General features: G+C 38.6%; 1 protein-coding gene across 2 annotated transcripts in view; it reads right to left on the minus strand.

Annotated features, from left to right (window-relative positions):
* BPTF (bromodomain PHD finger transcription factor) overlaps positions 1–19,493 on the minus strand; it is a 3,500,764-nt gene that overhangs the window by 288,141 nt on the left and 3,193,130 nt on the right. For both annotated transcript variants that reach the window (XM_044085088.1, XM_044085087.1), the window contains one exon: positions 4,187–4,269. In XM_044085088.1, coding sequence (XP_043941023.1) covers positions 4,187–4,269 — 83 coding nt within the window. The remainder of the gene's footprint in view (positions 1–4,186; positions 4,270–19,493) is intronic.

A 19,493-nucleotide genomic window follows, 5' to 3' on the forward strand; every position in this document is an offset into this window, starting at 1 on the left:
AGGACTGACCTGGTAAAAGTTGCCCTGGACTCAGAAAAAGCATCTACTCTGTAGTGCTTAGTGAAAGCGTGCACAGAAGACCATGTAGCAGCTTCCAGAAAAATGATGGAATCTAACCCTTTGCAGAAGTCACCAGAAGCGACCACTACTCTAGCAGTGTGTGCCCCTTGGGAAACAGAAAAAAGAAATGGACTTAGAAATCCAGATAGCAATTTGGATACAGGCTGATCCAGGAAGGAACAAACAGTTGGTTTGATACAGGAAAAGACTTAGTCTTGTCTAGGAAAAATCTCAACTGTCCTGTGGATATCAAAGCAATGAAGAATTTTTTTGCTTTAAAACACTTTTATTGAATTACCACTTGTGACATAGGCATTATTCTTCACATACATTGGTATATATCATACAACCTAAGCAGTATTACATAAATTATTCAATTCTTGCTCTTTTTTTTTTAAACAAGAAACATCTATATTAAACCATCACCTATGACATAAGCAATCATACATTTATATAAATAAAAACAAATCACATTGACACAATCCTAGTTGCAAGTATTTTACATCACAAACCATACTGATACACTGTGTCCCAGATGTAAACATTATACACCACTTATAATCTATCCAATAATTTTCAGTCAAACATTACATGGCTCATTTAAGTCTTGCCTTCTTTTACACCACATTCCTCCCCTAAATGTACTGTTCTCACAATTCCCATTTTGTTCTATGTAGTTTGCTCCTGCTTTTTTCTAAAGATCTCAATTCCACTTATTTTATCTGTTATTAAATTCACTACTTCTAATATACTTTGTTTACAATTTGACTTCCATTTTCTAGTAATTGTTTTTTTTTGGCATCTACCATAAAAACAGCAAGGCCTTACCATGTCCAGGCAATTCTGATTCTGTAAAAGCAGTATAGAATGTTTCCTCCGTTCTGTGGGCTGGAAAAGAAGGTAGGCAGGTATATGGTCTTGTTAAAGGACATTTTGCTTACCACTTTGACCCTCAGGGACACATCGTACCTGTGGAAAATTAGAAAATGGGGAATGGCCATGAGTGGCTGGAGTTCTGAGACCCACCTAGCAGAAGAACCCCAGCTGTTGGATGAGTGTGAGGCTAAACTTCAGGTGCATCAGTAGGGTCTGAGGCAATATAGCCTGGATTAGTAAATCGTTTAGGTAAGGAAACATATGTATTCCGTGAGTTCTGCAGTAGGCTATAACTGGAGACAGGCACTTTGCAAAAACTCTGGGGGCAGCAGACAGCCCAAAGGTCACATCAGTAAACTGAAAATGTGAGGAGCCAGTAGAAAACCTCAGGTATTTCCTCCAAGAATTGTGTATGGGAATATGCAGGTACGCATCCTTCAAATCCAGAGACACTATAAAAGCCAGAGGATAAAAAGAAAATGGGTCTGAACAGATAGCAATGAGGTACTTTAAAGAGCGTAATAAGCACAGACAGGTCAAAATGGACCTCCACTGTCCTTTTCTTTGCACAAGAAAATGCTTCAAGTAGAATCCTTGGCCTACAACCTAAGGTAGAACTTGACTTATAGTGCCTAGAGACTGTAGGTCCTGTAGGATGGGAGGGAGCAGCCTTAAATTGTTTTGGGAAGGAGGTGGCATACCTTTCAAGAGAGGAAGCTCCTTCCAGGACATGCTGTAACCTTGTTTGATTATGGTGTGTACCCACTTGTCTGTAGTGATTTTTTCCCCAGTTTGGAATGCAGAGTTAATCTTTTTGAAAGGGGAAGGGTGGAACCGAGGGGATGGGGTGGAGCTACAGAAGACAGTCACACTGACTTATCTGAGAAGGAAGGCCCCTCCCTGATCTCGCGTCCCTTTTATGTTTCTCTGTAAATCTTTTTCTGGGTGCCTTCTTGAGTTTCTGAGAAGGCCTATGTTCTCCTCTGACACAAGAAATGGGCTTGACTGGGCAATTCATCTGTATCTGGGCAGAGAGGTTAGCAGGACTTGTCTACAGTCTTTCATAGTTTTACTTTACTCTTGCAAGGTTTTGAACGGGTTGTCTGTTCATCAAACAGGAGGTTCCTGTCAAGAGTGGAATATAGCAGCTTCACCTTGAAATCTTTATGAGGGGGCTGGTTACATAACCAGACGCATCTCATAATGATTAAGTCAGTAGCAGTTGTTCTGGAAGAAGCCTAATCAGCATCATAGCTACAGTTCATGCTAAGTCTAGTTACCGGAGTGGTTTGATTGACCATGGACAAAATTTGCTGTTTGGAATTAATGACTGGCATGTCAACAGCAGCCTTGTTAAGACAGCTAAGGATAGACAGAAGGCAGTTAATCATCTGGGTCTGGTAATTAATGGCCCTGAAAGCCAAGGTAGAGGAAATATGGATCTTTTACCCCCACCTATCCATTGCCCTGCTGTTATTATCTGAGGGTAGGGCATCAACATCAGGCAGAAGTTTGGATGATTTGTTTGAAGCTACAGAAACAGCTGAAGGGTCAGCTGCAGTATTCTTAAAAATAAAAAAAATTCTTCAGGAACTTTGTAGAATCAGTCAGGCCTTTTGAGAGAGTCTGGAGCAGAGAATGTATATTCAAAAGCATCCAGAAAGGCTTCTCAAGGACTGGAGGAAGAGGGGAAGGGGTTGGGCAGCCTACTTCTAACAGGCTGTAGTATAATTTTTGAACATCAGAGATTTGCTTAGACTCCCACTCAAAATGTTTCATCATACTTACAATGGTCTCTCTAAAGGACGCTTCTTCCATAGGGGGAAGAAAGGGAAAAAAGCTTTTGTTGGAACTCACATTACATAATTCCACTTGGTGGCATATTTTTTTATCCTTATGTCAACTCTGACACAAAATTAACAATTACAAGAGTTTTTAGAGACCTTCACACCCCTGTGACTTAATATATACAAACTCCAGGACTGATTAATAGTGGAAAAAGTGAGAAACCTGATTATATCTGCTGCCCACTAATTACACGGATAGACAAAATGACATACTGATGTCACACTCACATGCTATCAATTGCCAACCTTGTACTCAAAATACACACACACATTTTTTTTCAACTGCTCCTGCATATGCCCCCCCCCACACACACATACCAGTGATTTTGAACTCACAAATTTCCAGCCAAAGATCTTGTACTCAGAAACACATTTTCACATGCCAAAAACAGTGTCACACAGATATTCACTGATGCAGTCTCACATAAAAGTCATGCTTTTAGCAAACAATATTCCACTTAAACGCACACACTTCCATCTGTCAATCTCACACTCACTCACATATACTTTTGCAGAATTGGGAATCAAGGAAATTCAATGACTCCAGCTTCCAACAAGTTTCCTTCTGAACAAAAGCACATAATCCATATACACTTGAACAGCCAGTCAGCAAACATGTTTTTGGGAGAAGGAAACCCATGCCAATAAGGAGAGATCATGCAAACTCCACACAGAAATTGACTACAGATTAGGACTGAACCCCTCACTTTGGAGCTGTCAGGCAGAGATCTTAACCAATGAACCATAGCGCCACCCTAGCTACCATGCTGTCCTTGACCAAACATTTAACCACTCACCATGGCTTGTTTGCTACAGTCTTTAGAGTTAGTTTGCCTCTACTTCTAGACTGTAAGCACAGGCTTTTCTTTCTCTGCTTCTAGTGTTACCAGGCAAGATTCAAGACTGGGACCACAGTTCAGTATATACATGCTTCCACAAGGAGAAGTCATTCACATGAAAGGTCTATACTATCAATGTTATGCAGATGACACTCAACTTTACCTCTGCTGATGTTCAGTTTGGCTACCATCTTTACTTGGAAGAAGAGAAACTATTCACAACAAGGTGGCAAAGACTGAGACAGTAACCACTTGTATTAACTAACACCCTCCACTGTACTTGGCATAACTTCAATTATTTATGAATGAGACAGGCTTGAGTTTATGCCACATGTAGAATCTAGAGGTTATCCTACATTATCAGCTGTCAGTACAGGATCAGGTGATGGGTGCAGTTTGACCGATTTATCATCTCATGAACATCCCTGTAATCGAATTAGTACACAGCAATGCAGTTGCATGACTAGTCTTTTGGCAAGAGGCTTCAATTGTGCTGAGGGCAACTGAGTCAAATACAGAAAGACAATAAAGATGTTTCTGATGGAAGAATAAATTTTCACATACCTCTGGTTCTCCTCTCGTTCAGAAGGTGTCAGCATCTTCTTCTGTTTTAACTGTTCTATCACAGCATTTTGTTTTGACACCACCTTAAAAAGATCGTTAAAAAACAGGTTTTATTGTGACCGTGGAAGTCAGTATATCTGCTGCTGCAACTTTCATGCAACAGTAAATGACATGTAATTTGCTGTCTACACCCCTATGTATTAGCAGTTACTCAACATCACAAGTAAGTTACCATAAGCCATCCTTCTTACAACTACAGGATCTCTATGTTCCATCCCTTTTACACTACCAATCTCTGATCACAAAGGTATACTGTTCCTGCTCATAACGCATCAGGACACTGAATCCGTTTCCAATCAGATGCTCTCTCCGTTCTTGAACTTCTTCCTAGATGATCATACATGTTTCTGAGAGAAGGGAATATAAAAGGCCTTCAATATCTCTGAAAAAGCAATCTACAGCTTTTGCTATGATCCTGTTGTGGGGATACTGAGACAATAGTGAGGAAAACATAGATAAAGTCAAAGAAATTCTACAGTCATACTCATCTAAAACTACTTTGGAGAGTTAATGCATTCTGCCTCTAGAAAGCAAGTCTTCAGAACGCCAAAAGATAAACCACACTACTAACTGCCAATACCTCCAACTGGGGGGGGGGGCTGAATTCCTCTATAAATCTGCTTAAAAGTGAAGTTGTGCAAGTAAACTTACAGTTAACAGTTGACATTTGAATAGATCACTGCTGTAGTAGCCTAGACAGGAAAAAAACCTTCAGAAATTCTAATTAACTAATTTCCTATGAAGGTCAAGAAAAAAGGACAATCAGTATAAAAAAAAAAAAAAAAAAAGGCAATTTCTAAATGCTGTCTCTTACTACAGAATAACAAAAAACAATAACATGACACTTCCAGGCAAAGTCAGGGCCCACTTTGTCAAGGTTTTGGCTACTTCTGAGGCTTTTTAGAAATAGAAACATACTAGGGCTTTCAGCTTGCTCATCTGTGCACTCCTTTACCAAGCACTACAAACTATATGACAGCAGACTTTACTACAACTATTCTCAAAGGGCTCCTGGACTCTGATCCTTCCTCCTCCTCACTTTCATTCTAATCTCTGATTTAGTTCTATACAACTTAGGCTATGGCAGCAGTGACCAGATGATAAGCACAGTTCAGCTGTGTAAGTAAATTTGCCAGAACAGTCGATGTTTAAATAGATCATTATTGCAGTAGAAGCACTCTCTTCCTTCATCTTCCCTTCTTTTTGTTGTATTTTATATAATGGTGTGATTGTCTTCCTTTCCCCTTGCACCTACCAATCTGGCAGGGCTCCAGCCTCCCTTGTTCTGAGGCAAGAAATCTCTGAAGGTTTGGTGCCCTAACCACAGACTGGTTGGTTGTCTAATCCTCAACAAACTACATCCCATATAGCTTAGTTTACTGCAACAGTGACTTAATGGTGAACATCCTTTACTTACTAAAGGTAGAAAATGAATCCATGCACTAGGAAACTTGGTCAAGCACTGTTCTAACAGACTTATTACGTAAGGTAATCCTGCCATAGCTTTATAAAGCACTAACAACATTTTAAACATCAGAGACCATAGCTCTAAATATGGATGAAGTGTCTGCAATTACAAGAGATGGCTTAATGCACCATAACAGAAAAAATCACTGTGGTCCTAAGATGTCTAAGTTTATATATGAAAAGATCTGCATCCAAAAGCCCAACCCTGTATCCTAACCCCTGAAAAGTTATGGGTAACCTCCAGCTGGACAGCAATACGTCCATCAAGAGCAAAGAGAACTGCTAAAAGTACCAGAAAACCATGCAATGAGAAGTACTTCACACTAATATCACAATGCAAAGTATAGTTGTGCAGGACACTTATTAAGCAACAGAGCTTGGAGAGCATGTTAGTTTAAAAGCAGAACACTACATTTTGATTTATCCACCTTCTGAGTTGTCTTGCTGCACAGTGCTTCCCAAAGCCTTTCCACCTCTCTCTCTGAAGGCTGATGCTGGTCCCCCTCCTGTAAAGGAACTAAAATATACTGCATAAGACACCCACACATAAATCCAGTGGTGCCATGTATTCTCTACAGTTGAGTCCAAATGTCCCACAGGAAAAGTGCTTATGTAAACCACAGGGTAAGAACTGAGGAAAAGCAAAAAGATGTATAAAACATCAGCACTGGGGGGAGACAGTAACACTTAGGTTACCAGCCTTCCTGAGGGTAACATGCAAAACTGTTAAAAAATACTGCCTTGAATGGTAGAGAGAATAAAAATTGCTTAATCAACCATTTGAAAAGTGCATCTACTAAACAATTATTTTTATAACTAACACATGAACGGTACAGAGAAAATTGTTGTTTAATCAACCAATCAGTTATCTCAAAGACAAGACGGACATTTTTAAAACCTTAAAATGAGAGAGACAGGTCACCTTGAAGGCTTTTAACTTTCTTAGCTAGAAATCTACAAGGCCTTCTGAATTCAGAGAATTGCCTGAATTTGTACATACCAAAAGAATTATTGTATTCAAAGAAGGGTCTGATAAGGGGAACAGTACAGTGGTAGGATGACTTCTCTGGATCTTGAAGATAATTGCATGAATGTGGTGTTCAAATAAGTACTCAGGTCTGGTCTCTTATGACTGCATTTGTTTGAAGAGGAGTATCATTTATAACATGCACAAGGTGGCAGCAGCTTTTCTGATGAATGCTGCTACACTGCACTTTTCTCCACTTAGTCTGAGATGGTTTTCATTAGACCTAGGATGTGCATATTTTCAGCCTTTGCTGGAACTGTTTATCATCAGTGGATGAACAGAAAACACAGCTCAGCGTGCAGTCAACAGCAAACTTGGTCAACCACATTTCCTGAGAAAACTGGATTGGAAATCTGCAAAATAAATGTCACACAAGCGAGGGGGCCAACATTGATCACTGTGGTACCTCTCTGGTTACAATGTCATGTTTAGAGAAGGGACAGGGTACTACCAAATTTCATAACTTCATCTGTTGGACAGCCAGTAAAAAATATAGGGGATTACACTGAGTTTGTGGAAAAAAATAACTGGACTCAAGTCCAGCTGAGGGTGGCTTGACAGATGGGTACGTATTGGGAGTGTACCAACAGCATATAGGAAAACAACACAAACATTAAATCTGAAATCAATTTCTCAGACAACATAGTGTATATAGACATGGAAAAGTGAGTTAAAAACCTGGAGAGTCATGCCTTCCTTGGGTCCATCAGTGTTCTTGAGTTAAAAAAAGCAGTTGTTGCTATCTTTACATAATATAAACTTCAGTCTCTTGCCCAAGAAAACAACCCCTCACCATATCAATGAGACAGACTTTATTAGCAGCAATGCACATAGATAAAAAACACCATATTGCAAGCATCAATACCCAACAATTTGATTTAGGACATTAATGCTTACTGGCAGCCAAATGTGGTAGTGAACCCATAAGCAAATTATATCAATCTCAGCTTTACTGAAATCATTAGTCAAGTCATCAAGGCTGATTGCATTACCATCATCAACCACAAACTAGACTGAAGTTTAACTAGAAATGTCTACAAAAGAGTGAACACTCACCCCTGGGAAAATACAACTGTTCCGTCCTTTATTAAATACTGTCCGAACATCAGCTCTGCCCTAGATAACACACATACTAAACAGATATGCCCCAGCAACAGAAGTCAGAATAAAAAATAAAACTCTTCCCCAGATTAGTAAATACATGAGAGTAGCTATGGCAGAAAGGGATAATTGCCAAAGACTTTTCAAAAAGGTACTATCTAAGCTGTGCAAAAACATATACAAGCATCTTAGGAACAGTTGCTACATGATTACTAGACAGGTTAAAGCAACTGTTTCCTAAAATTATTTAATGACAGACCTCCAACAATCCAGAGTCTGTTTGGAAACGCATTAACAATAGGTGCATCTAGCATCATATAAGAAACTGCTAAAACCTTTAAAGCACAAGAAACTGCTGAAATATTTAAAACCTATTTATCATGTATTACTGTGGAGTCTGCATGTCCTCCCCGCGGATGGGTGGGAGTTTGAAAGACATGCGTAAATGGGCATGCCTTCGTTAAAGGTTGAACGTCGAGCTGGCACCTCGGCGTTCGTCAAAATCTACTGCCAATCATTAGCGGATCAGAGTTCCGCTGTGGCGACCCCTAACCAGGAAAAGCCGAAAGACAACAACAACTGACTCCCTACCTAAATATTTGCCTACTTATCAAAGAACACAAAATACTGGACCAATGTAGGTACCTTTAAAATAAAACAGACAGACATCATGACTGTTTATACCACTTTTATGTTATTGGAGATAATGTAATTCTGTTTACTACTCAAGCAGTCATTTTCCTTCCTTTTTTGGATGACTCTGTATAGTTCATCATGAGGAGTTGAAAGCAAACTTCAAGTGGTTAAAACTTTGGCAGATGATATGAGAATGTCACTTGGTCTTGATAAATGTGCAAACAAAACATTTAAAGTAGGAAAGTTGCAGTACTAAGAAAATATCAATCTGGGACAGGAATGTGATATAAACGAACTTGAGCATGAGGAAGTGTACAAATACTTGGGAAATGATGAAGGATCGGCAAAAAAACAAACATCTGTAAATAAAACTCAGTAAAGAATACTTTAGAAGATTAAAACTAGTATAGGTATGTACAAATTCAGGCAATTCTCTGAATTCAGAAGGCCTTGTAGATTTCTAGCTAAGAAAGTTAAAAGCCTTCAAGGTGACCTGTCTCTCTCATTTTAAGGTTTTATATAACATCTAGGAATAAAGTCCAAGCTATAAACCAATTTACTCTTCCTTTTCTAACTTAAAGTTTTGGGGTGAATGACTGGCCCCAAAAGGTACTGGATCAGTTGGACAGGAAAACAAGAAAAATGTTTCACGCTTATCAAATAACATAAACATCAATGTATACCAAGATTATATACTCCTTGTTCTGAAGGGGGTAAGGGGTTCCTCAAAACTAATTACATGTACAGATCAACAGTTGTGGGACAGTTTACATATCTGCTGACCTCATCAGGTCCAAACACAGAGAAAGTTTTAAAACATGAGAAGTCGTCTAAGATGACTTCCCTGCTTAGTTTAGCAGAAGCACATCAGCATCAAGCAGGAATGAAAATTAAACCAGAAGTAGACAAGAAACAAAGAGCAACTGAATGTGCCAAAAAACAAAAGACAGCCACCTTCCAAACCACAAGTTCAGTCAGCTGGGTTAATGAGGTTGGGAGGTGGCAAGAGTAGGAGATCGCAGTGTCATCAGTGCTTCTGGGGACAGCTGCAGAATGGTTTGTTGTTGGAGTAATTCCTTCCTCCCAAAGTATGCCTAGTTACATCATCTGGTGTAGAGTGCAATGGAAGTTCTGTGAATGTGTGTGCCCTACCTCCACTGTCACACACCCTCAATAACCTGCCAACAACTGTGACATCTACCATATGTCAGTGATCTCCAGTCACATTAACCGCACTGCTGGCTGTGCCACCAGCATACTCTTCTACCCCCCAAAAAAGGGGATCAGGCCTGCATTTCATCAATACCCCACACCACAGCCCCACTGTTATTTCCTCCAGTGCTGAAGTGGTGGTCAATCGTGCCACCTTCATTAAGCACAGTGGTATAAGTCAATTTACTCGCTGACAAAGTAGGCTCAAACTTCATCCTCCCTGCATCCTTCCATGAAATACCTATTAGCATAACCTCTTCCTCAACTATTAACAGGGAGCAGGTTATGGCAGTGCTCACTAAGGCCAAAAACACAGACTCAGTGGGCCCTGACAATATTATGCCATACCTCCTAAATAGCTGGAAACATGACTTATCAGGACACTTTGCAACTATAGCCTCAAAACAGGCTTTGCACCACGAAAATGGAGGACTGCAAATGTTACCCCACTTCACAAGGGTGGACCATGAACTGACTCAGGAAACTAAAGACCTATTAGTATGACTAGTCTAATATGCAAAGCCATAGAATGAATTACCGTGGAAATGATCAACAAAAACAAAGGCAACCTTCAGACACTGGACCCAACCCAGTTTGGGTTTGCCAAAGGAAGATTATGCCTACTAAACCTGGTGGAAATCTTTGAGGTCACCAAGGCAATAGACGCGGGTAAAATGGTACATACGGCCTACCTGGTCCTGGCTAAGGCATTTGAACTTATTTACAATATCACAGCTAGTCATGCTGGCATACAATACACTGGTCAATCTGAAATTATGTACAAAAGCTCAGCCAGATATGCTAGCACAAATTTTCTTCACACCAAAGTCACGGACTAAAAGTCAATGTGAAGAAATGCATTACAGTGCTTTTTGGGAAAACTGCCACCCAGGCTAATTACTCCATTGATAAGACATCCCTAAGGGCTGACCCTGTAGATAGGGATTCAGGAACATATACAGACAGTCATCTTGCTTTTGACTAACAAGTGGCCAAGGTAGTAAAAAAAAACTCCCTCTAAGTTGCCCAACTTGTAATGAAGAGCATGGCATACAGGTCCAAGGAAGTCACACTGTCACTTTATTCTGTCCTTATCAGACCCATCACTGAGTATAATGCCCCCTTCAGAACAGTTGGAACAGCCAGAAAGTTCCAAACCAGGAGAATCAAGGGTATAAACACACTGTCCTATACAGATCACCTTAGAACCCTCTCTCTATATACAATGTCTCCTACAGGTTACTGAGAGGTGATCTATGCCTGGCATCTTCGGATCCAGCTCTGATATAGACCTTTTGCACAACCGCAAAATAAACAACATTAGAACCACTGGATCGAAGGATTTAAATTTTGCTTGTGACATAAATAAGACATGTTGGCGAGAGAGATTTGTGTCTCAGAGGATCCCCATGCTTTGGAATAAGCTTTCCATCCATGTGAAGCAGAGACCATCCCTAACCCTATTTAAGCAAAACCCTGACCAGTGGATATGAAATCAGAAATTAACCCCAGGTCTGGCCCCCATGTCTCTGACAGGCAGGCAGACAGTAATGCCCAAACTAACAACCCTCTTCCCATACACAACCTTGAGAAACCTCTTAACTAACATACCCCCTCATAATAAACGTCCATGATACATAGACACAATTAGGTTGGATTGCACAGCTAGCCTTATGAAGACCCTGGTGGTTATTAACCTAGTAAACAACTATGAACCTATGAATTTATATATGTTGCTAGGATCTTTTTTTTAACTGACACTAACTATAGCACCCCACTATTACCAGAACATATTTTCCCACAATTTACTGTTCTTAAGTACACTCAAACTTTTACTTACAATAATTTCAACTTATAAATAAGGAAAAACCATGCTGATTTTTGTTGCTTAACCTTTTTTAAACACCTTTATTGAATTATCAGTTGTGACATAGGCAAACTTACAACTATATAAAAGTAATCAAGCCATATTAACAAGTTCAAATTTACAAACACTATACATCACACATACTGTTATATATATCCTATAATCTAGCCAACATTATATAAATTATTAAATTCCTGCCTTCTCTTAAACCTCATTCCTCCTCCAAAACAGTTTTCTGCCTGCATTGCTCTTCCAATTTACTCCTACCCTTTTTTAAAGATCCCACCTCCTGTTGTTTTATCTCGGTTACAATATACCCTATTTCAAATATAGTTGGTTTAGATTTTGATTTCCAACTTCTAGTAATTACTTTTTTGGCAGCCACCTGAATTAAACTTAATAAGGCCTTACTATGTCAAGCCAATTCAGATCCTGTATCCCAAATTAAAAAAAAAAAAACTTAGTAATACACATTTGCTCGCCTAATATTCCTGGCAGAGTACTCAGCATTTTTAAAGTCTGCCAACTCATTACACTCCCAAAACATATGTTACCATTTACCTCTTTCTACCCGATCACACCTCCAATATTTGCCATCTACCTAAGGAAAATGCTTTGGAGTCTGTTTGGTGTAGAAAAGTATCTATGTAAACACATCCATGCAAAATTCTTAAACCTTCTACACTTGGTTGCATATTTGGGAGACATACATATGGCACATCTAATCTCTCTTCCCAATATTTTCTGACCTTTTATGATTGATTTTTTAGTTATCAAGAAATATTTTATATGCCTTAGTAATTATCCCTTTTTAAAAGCAGTTTCTATTCTACATTCAATTAAAAACTCAACCACTGCAGTTATTTCATTTAGGATCCCCATATCCCCTTCTCTGTCGATACTCTGATAATTCCTGATGGGAAAGGCAATCACTAGCCTGAAATCCAAATGTTTTCTTGGCCTCATCCCATTCTATTTATTTTCCTTCTCTATTTGTACCAAATACCTTGGTTCTTTTGCCATCTTCCTCCAGTAAATTCCAGCCCCCTCTTGTTTATTCTCTGTTCCAATAATTGCAAAAATCTCTACTGGCAGAATCTTTCTCAGTTCTTATGTTGGCTTAGTATAACTTCTGCTACTGTATGAATATAATACTCTGTATGTATAATATCCTGTATGACTGCTGTTATTCTCTTTAAGGATCTGCGTCCAAACTTGCATTCTTTCATTATTGCTTGAATTAACCCCGTTTCACCATCATTCCTTTCAACTTTGAGCTGTAGTTTTCAGCTTGTGTTATGTATAACAGGCTTAACCATGTAGCTCTAAAATATTCATTCAAAACAGGTAATCCTAAACCTCCTTGTACTTTTTTGGCGGAAAAACTCATCCCACTTGACTCTTGTCCTCTTCCCCATCCAAACAAAATCCTTCAACCCTTTATTAATTACTGTCCACAACTTCTTCTCTGGTTGATAAAAATATGCTTGGCCTATATATAAAACTAAAGGGACTAAAAGCATTTTACTACTTGCATCTTGCTATTCATTATCCATAGTTTTCGTGGTTATCTTTTGTTTAGTCTCTTCAAACATATTCTTAGCTGATATAACCAAATCTTTTTTTTTTAATCCATACTACTAAATAGTTCACTTTATCATGTTCCCATAAACATGGGTATTGCTGGACCAATTCATGTGTGGGTACATAGTTTACTGTAATAGCCTTAGTTATATCTTCATTAATGTTATATCCTGAAAAAAATAAAAGCACTCACTCAGAATATTCCACAACACTGAAATGTCTTTTTCTGGTTCCATCAGGTACAAAATATAATTTGCAAATAAACCCAACTTTTTTTGAATACCATACCAAATATATCCTGAATTTCAGAGTCCTTTATTTTCTTTGCCAGTAGTTCAAAATATAATGCAAATAACAATGGGGAAATAGGACACACCTGCCTGGTTCCTCTGTTTAGACACAACTTATCAGACACAAACCCTCCCACTTTGATGTTTGCCTTGATCCCTCGTATATCCTTCTAAATAACCTTATTATGGTATCAGGAAATGCAAATGCTTCCATTGCCCTACTCATAAAATCCCAGCTTACACTGTTGAATGCTTTCTCTGTGTCACGACCCACCAGTAATTGCTGTATTTTCTTACACTTGGCTTCCATCTGGATCATCATTGCTCTGTTTATGTTGTCAAATGTTTGTCTCAGCTCCACAAGACCACATTGGTCCACATCTATCAATTTTGGCATCACATTTGCCATTCTTTTTGCAATTATAGACAAACACTTAATAATCATTTTTAAGAACTGAAATGGGATTATATGAAGTTGGATCAGGTGGACTGTTAAGTTTAGGTATTACAAACACCACAGCTTTTTTCCTAGGATGTTGGTGCCTTCCCTCCTTTTAAAACACTGTTAAACAAAACTTACCGGATCTTTATAACTTTTTTACCTAACTTCCAAACGTCCACTGGAAAGCCATCTATTCCAGAAGACTTTCCTGTAGACTGGTTACACATCACCATTTTTTATCTCATCTCCTCCTATCGTAACTGTTAGTTGTTGAGCCTTATATACCTCTAACCTTGCCATATTTAAGTCTTCCATAAATATTTCCATTTGTGCTTTTTTATTTTTCCACTTTTCTGCTTTATACAAAATTTCATAAAATTTCCAAAATATCCCTAATACCACTACAGGATCTCTGGTTAATTTTCTTGTTAGACTCCCTAAGCTTGGCTGCAACCCCTTCGACTTTCTGTTGCCTAAGTTGTTGTGCGAAAAGTTTTTATGCTCTGGAGTTATTACTACAAAAGGGCGGCCACGGTGGTGCAGCGGTTAGCGTTGTCGCCTCACAGCAAGAGGTTCTCCGGTTCAATCCTCGGCTTCTGTGCAGAGTCTGCATGTCCTCCCTGTGGTCGCGTGGGTTTCCTCTGGGTACTCCAGTTTCCTCCCACATCCCAAAGACATGCTGTAGGTGGACTGGACACTCTACATTGGCCCTAGGTGTGAGTGTGTGCCTTCTGTGGAAGGTTGGGCGCCGGGCCGGCAACTCGACACCGTAAAACTCCACTGCCAATCATGAGCGGACAGGTGATCCACTGTGGCAACCCCTAACCGGGAAAAGCCAAAAGAAGAAGAAGTTATTACTACAAAAATGTTGCTCAACAGCAATCTTTCTAGACTCATGCATATTATCCAGGTACTCCCTTATTTTCTCTTTCGAACTCTGCCATCGCGCCTCCTCTTGTTCTGTGAGATTCCCCTTATTTTGTATTACTTTAACCTTTGTCAGCCCATTTAAATAATTATTACTCCTTAACCAAATCTCTTTTTCTTTTACTTCTACCCTATTTTTAAACTCCACTTTCAGTTTATCCAATTCACTAGCTATAACTTCTGAAATAGTTTACATCTTCCTTAATAACTCCTGGATAATTTCCACTACACATTCCACAAATTCCTCTTGTTAACAGGCAGTTGGGGAAGCACCAGTGTCTCATCTTTACTTCATTAACTTGCATTATTATCTTAGTAATTATCGACACACGACCTGAAGTAGTTATTGGATGTGTATCAAAGATCTCAGTTAAATGACCAAGTTCCTGTGAAATATAATTTCTATCAAGTCTAGCCCAGTTGTTGTATCTTGGGGAATAAATACTATCTAAATTCTCTCAGAGTTCCTGCAACTGAATTCATGACTTTCATACCATTTTCATAAATTTCTTCAAAAATCTACCTTCTTTTGTTATATTTTCCATTCTAGGCCCCCCCTAGACATATCTCCATTGTTGCAAGTCAAATTCCAGTCCCCAATTATACGTAATATCCCTGCTGAGAGCTGATTATTTCTTGCCAAAATATTTTAAAGCTCCAAAATAGAAGTTTTACGTGGAATATAAATATATGCCAGTGTAATCTTCATTCCTGCAGTAGCCCCTTACGACTGCAAATCTGCCATTATCATCTTTTTTCCCTCTTCTATCACTATTGGAGCTCCTTCTAGCAATTAATGTAAGTACTCTTCTTTTCCTTTGTTCCTGATATTCTAAAGAATATACATCATGGAAGCCTTTCTTTATCAAATTCACATGCTCAGTTCTTTCTAAACGTGTCTTCTGTAGCCTTGCTTTTTTCACTCTACATTTCTTCACTATTCTTTCCTTTTTGTCTGTACCTTTGAGATAATTCACATCTACATAATCTAAGATAATAAGGAAAGTGCCTCCATTATGGTAAGATATCATTATTTCAACCTATTTTATATGGCAGCCTTTTTAAATGACTAATTCCAGCTTTTGTGAGAGAAGCACCCAGTAATGTTTGGCAAGTTAATCATCTATGCATTTTTTTATCAACATTGGAACCTATGTCACATTTTATGAGACTTTTTTGTTTCAATACAAACCCTCAAACAAAAAATATAAACACCCCCCCCCCCAAGAACCAATTAACTTAATACAAATACACACAACTATGTACATATTCAAATAATGAAGTATAATCCTCTTAATGGTAATATTTCTGCCAAAAAGACAGCTACTAACACAGGCCCTAGTTAACCTGTGCTTCTACTTACACTAACTGGTGTTTTTTTTTTTTTTCGTCTCTAGTCCCCCTTCCCAGATGTAAAAACTACTTGCATACTTACAGAAATCATTAACTTTTAGCCTTGATGATACCAGTGATCTGTCTTTTACTGCCCTATTATCATTCCTCACTGCAGGTGTAACAGCTGAGATGTCTGAAATGGTACAGTGTGCCAGACTTCTGCATGTTACCGAGGATGATGCCTTAATTCTTGAATAAGAGAATTGCAAAACAGCAGCAATTGAGAAAGTAGTTCAGAATTAATGTAAGCTTACAAAATAGCTTGACATTTATTCAACAGTCCCTCTTTACAAATGCAGAAGTTTCTTTAGAATCTAAAAATAGTTATGTTAATGAGCTCAAGTATCCAGTCAAAAGACTGGACTTGCTGATGTAGATAATTCATTAATATGAGACAGACTAGTGTGTGTAGTATAAGAAAAGAAAACAAGGGAACTGAGCTGATCAAAAGCTGAAGTAACAAGTAAAATTCCTAACACACAACTGAAAAAAATTGAAAAATATGTGAACAAGAACAAAACTCAAATGAAAATGCAAAATTACAGAGTGATATTGTGCTATGAGGAAAATATACTGCAACTCTGAAGACAAGAAAAATAACTGTGAGCTTCACAGAATCTATCGTGAAACTGAAACTCAAGCCATGTATAGTTCGTGTGGTTAGCACCATGACAGGAAAACTTGTCTTGCTTTTAAACAACTTAGCAGAATTTTTCAAGGATGAGACATTTTAAAATATTTGTAAAGGGGTAACCAGACATGTAAAAAAATCTGTTGCTGAATAGAAACATGAAAATAAGTTGTTAGTACTATTAAAGGGAAAAAGTTGAAATAGTGAAGTCAAAAATGAATTACACACACTGAGCCAAAAAGTAAAACTATTGGCAAGAAATACTGAGAATGAATAAACAGAATACTGAAATTAAACCAGAAACAAAAATGCAGTGTGTAATACTTTGAAGATGATTTTTTTGAACTCTGACTTTAGAAGGCAAAAAAGAAAGAACACTGTGCACATTTAACACATTTTAACTTGTACAACAAACCAAACTAAACCAATGGATTAAAAATTACTTGACATGTAAATATTAAAATAAGTAAACTGTATTACTTAATATTATAGAACTTGGGTTAATTCTCATACATACCTCTTAGCACAAAAAATCTGGACAAAGACAAAAATAATGGAGGGACAAAGTACCAAAAATAGGGAACATTTTTAAATATTCCTCACATCAAGTTAGAAAGCTGCTAGAATAAAAGTTATTGTGTTATCGTGCATTATCAAAAGGGTGTAAAGTCTGAAACTCAAATGTGTGTCATTATTAAGTGAATTAAATCCTCATTGATTTGCCACAAAAATTCAGAAAAACACAAACTTTATGAGGAACACATTAAATATATGAGGCAAAAATCTGGATGGTTGAGAGGTATGTTCCCATGATATTTTGGGTCTTTCTGCTTGGAAGGAGCTAGAGAAGGAAAAATGAATTAAAAATTTGAAAGCAAAGATTTTCTTTTTCTTTTCAAACCCTTTATTATATTATCACTTGTGACAGACAAATTTACATTCATATAAAAGTAATCAAACTATATTAACATAAAAAGAAGTTATGTACTCACCATAACGTTCCATGTGTGTTGTCCATCTCGCCTTCATTCTGTACTGGTTGGGATCAGAATTGATCCTCTGTTTTGAATTGGCCTTATACAAAAGCTCGAGTTCTTCTACTAGCTCGTGCCTGATACCCTATCCCATGATGCCCTAGGAAACTCCCCAGATCTTGTTTGCTGGTATGATAACAGGCGCATATACAATAATTACTACCTTAAGAGCTATGAAAAGGGTCAGAGAACATTAGTCAGCAAATGAATCTGCTGGGCCCTCCAGGCGCTAATGGCTGGGGGAAGGAGGGTAGGATGCAAGAACGAAGGTGAGACGGACAACACACATGGAACGTTATGGTGAGCACACAACTTCTTTATGTGATGTTGTCCTATCTCACCTTCATTCTGTACTGGTTGGGACAGCGTTCCTAGCACCATCTTTCTTGGGTGGCTCAAGGGAGAATATTCTTCATAACAGTGGACCCAAAACAGGCCCTGTCCTTGGAGGCCAAATCAACTTTGCAATGAGTAATAAAGGTATGAGGCCTTGCCCATGTTGCCGCAGCACAAATGGTATCAACTGGTAGTTTCACCTGAAAGGCGGAAGAGGTTGCTATAGCTCTTGTAGAATGACCTTTTAGTTTGTCAGGAAGTTCCTTCTGCAATTTGTAGGCAGATGTAATACAATGTGATAGCCATCTGGAAAGTGTGACCTTAGTAACTGGAGCACCTTTCTTGTAGTCTGAGGAGGACACAAACAACTGGTCAGTCTTTCTAAAGTCCTTCGTTCTATGCAAGTAGAAACATAATTGTCTATGTACATCTAGTTGATGTAGCATATATTCTCCCTTATTGCCATAGCTGGGAAAGAAAACTGGAAAGTCTAAGGATTGATTTAAGTTAGATTCTGAACATACTTTAGGTAGAAAGGACAGGTTTGTTCGTAGAGACACTCTGTTTTTATGGAACAGCACATGGGGGGTTTATAGACAATGCTTGTAACTTCAAAACTCTCCTAGCTGAAGTGATAGCTATTACAAGAATGGTCTTCCAAGTTAAAAATTTCAGCTCACACGATGATGCAAATTCAAAAGGGGGAAAAACAAACAGGATAAGACAAAATTCAGGTCCCATGGTGCTAGAGGTGCTTTAATGGGTGGTCTTAATAGAATAGTACCCCTCAGGAATGCTTTGCAAAGTCTGTGGGATATCACGTTCGGCCACGATTCACCTATACAGAAGTCTGACATCGCTGCTAATTGAACACGAACAGTAGCTGCACCCCATAGCTTTGCCAAGAACTCTAGTATGGAAGATATAGGGGCAGACAAATGGTCAATATGATTATTCAAGGCCCAAGAGGAAAATCCCTTCCATTTGCTGATCTACAATTTTCCCACTGAAGCCTTAAGAGACTAACTCAAGACATGTTTCACTGAAGGGGAAAGGTCAGGTAGCCTGGCTATTTTTGGAATCGGAGTAGCCAAGCTGTCAACTTGAGGGTTTGAAGGGATGGGTGGATCATTCCCGACGCATGAATCAGAAGGTCTGGAACTGGGTCCAGAATCCACGGCTCCTCCTGGAGATGAGGCCAAAGGAAGGGGAACCAGATTTGATGAGGCCAGTAAGGGGCGACAAGCATCAAGGTCCTTCCCAAGTTGGTGGCTTTCTGAAGAACTTTGGGTATTAAT

Source organism: Protopterus annectens, chromosome 10.part0 (genome assembly GCF_019279795.1).
Source record: "Protopterus annectens isolate FY-2018-M chromosome 10.part0, PAN1.0, whole genome shotgun sequence".
In the NCBI taxonomy this organism is placed as follows: domain Eukaryota; kingdom Metazoa; phylum Chordata; order Ceratodontiformes; family Protopteridae; genus Protopterus; species Protopterus annectens.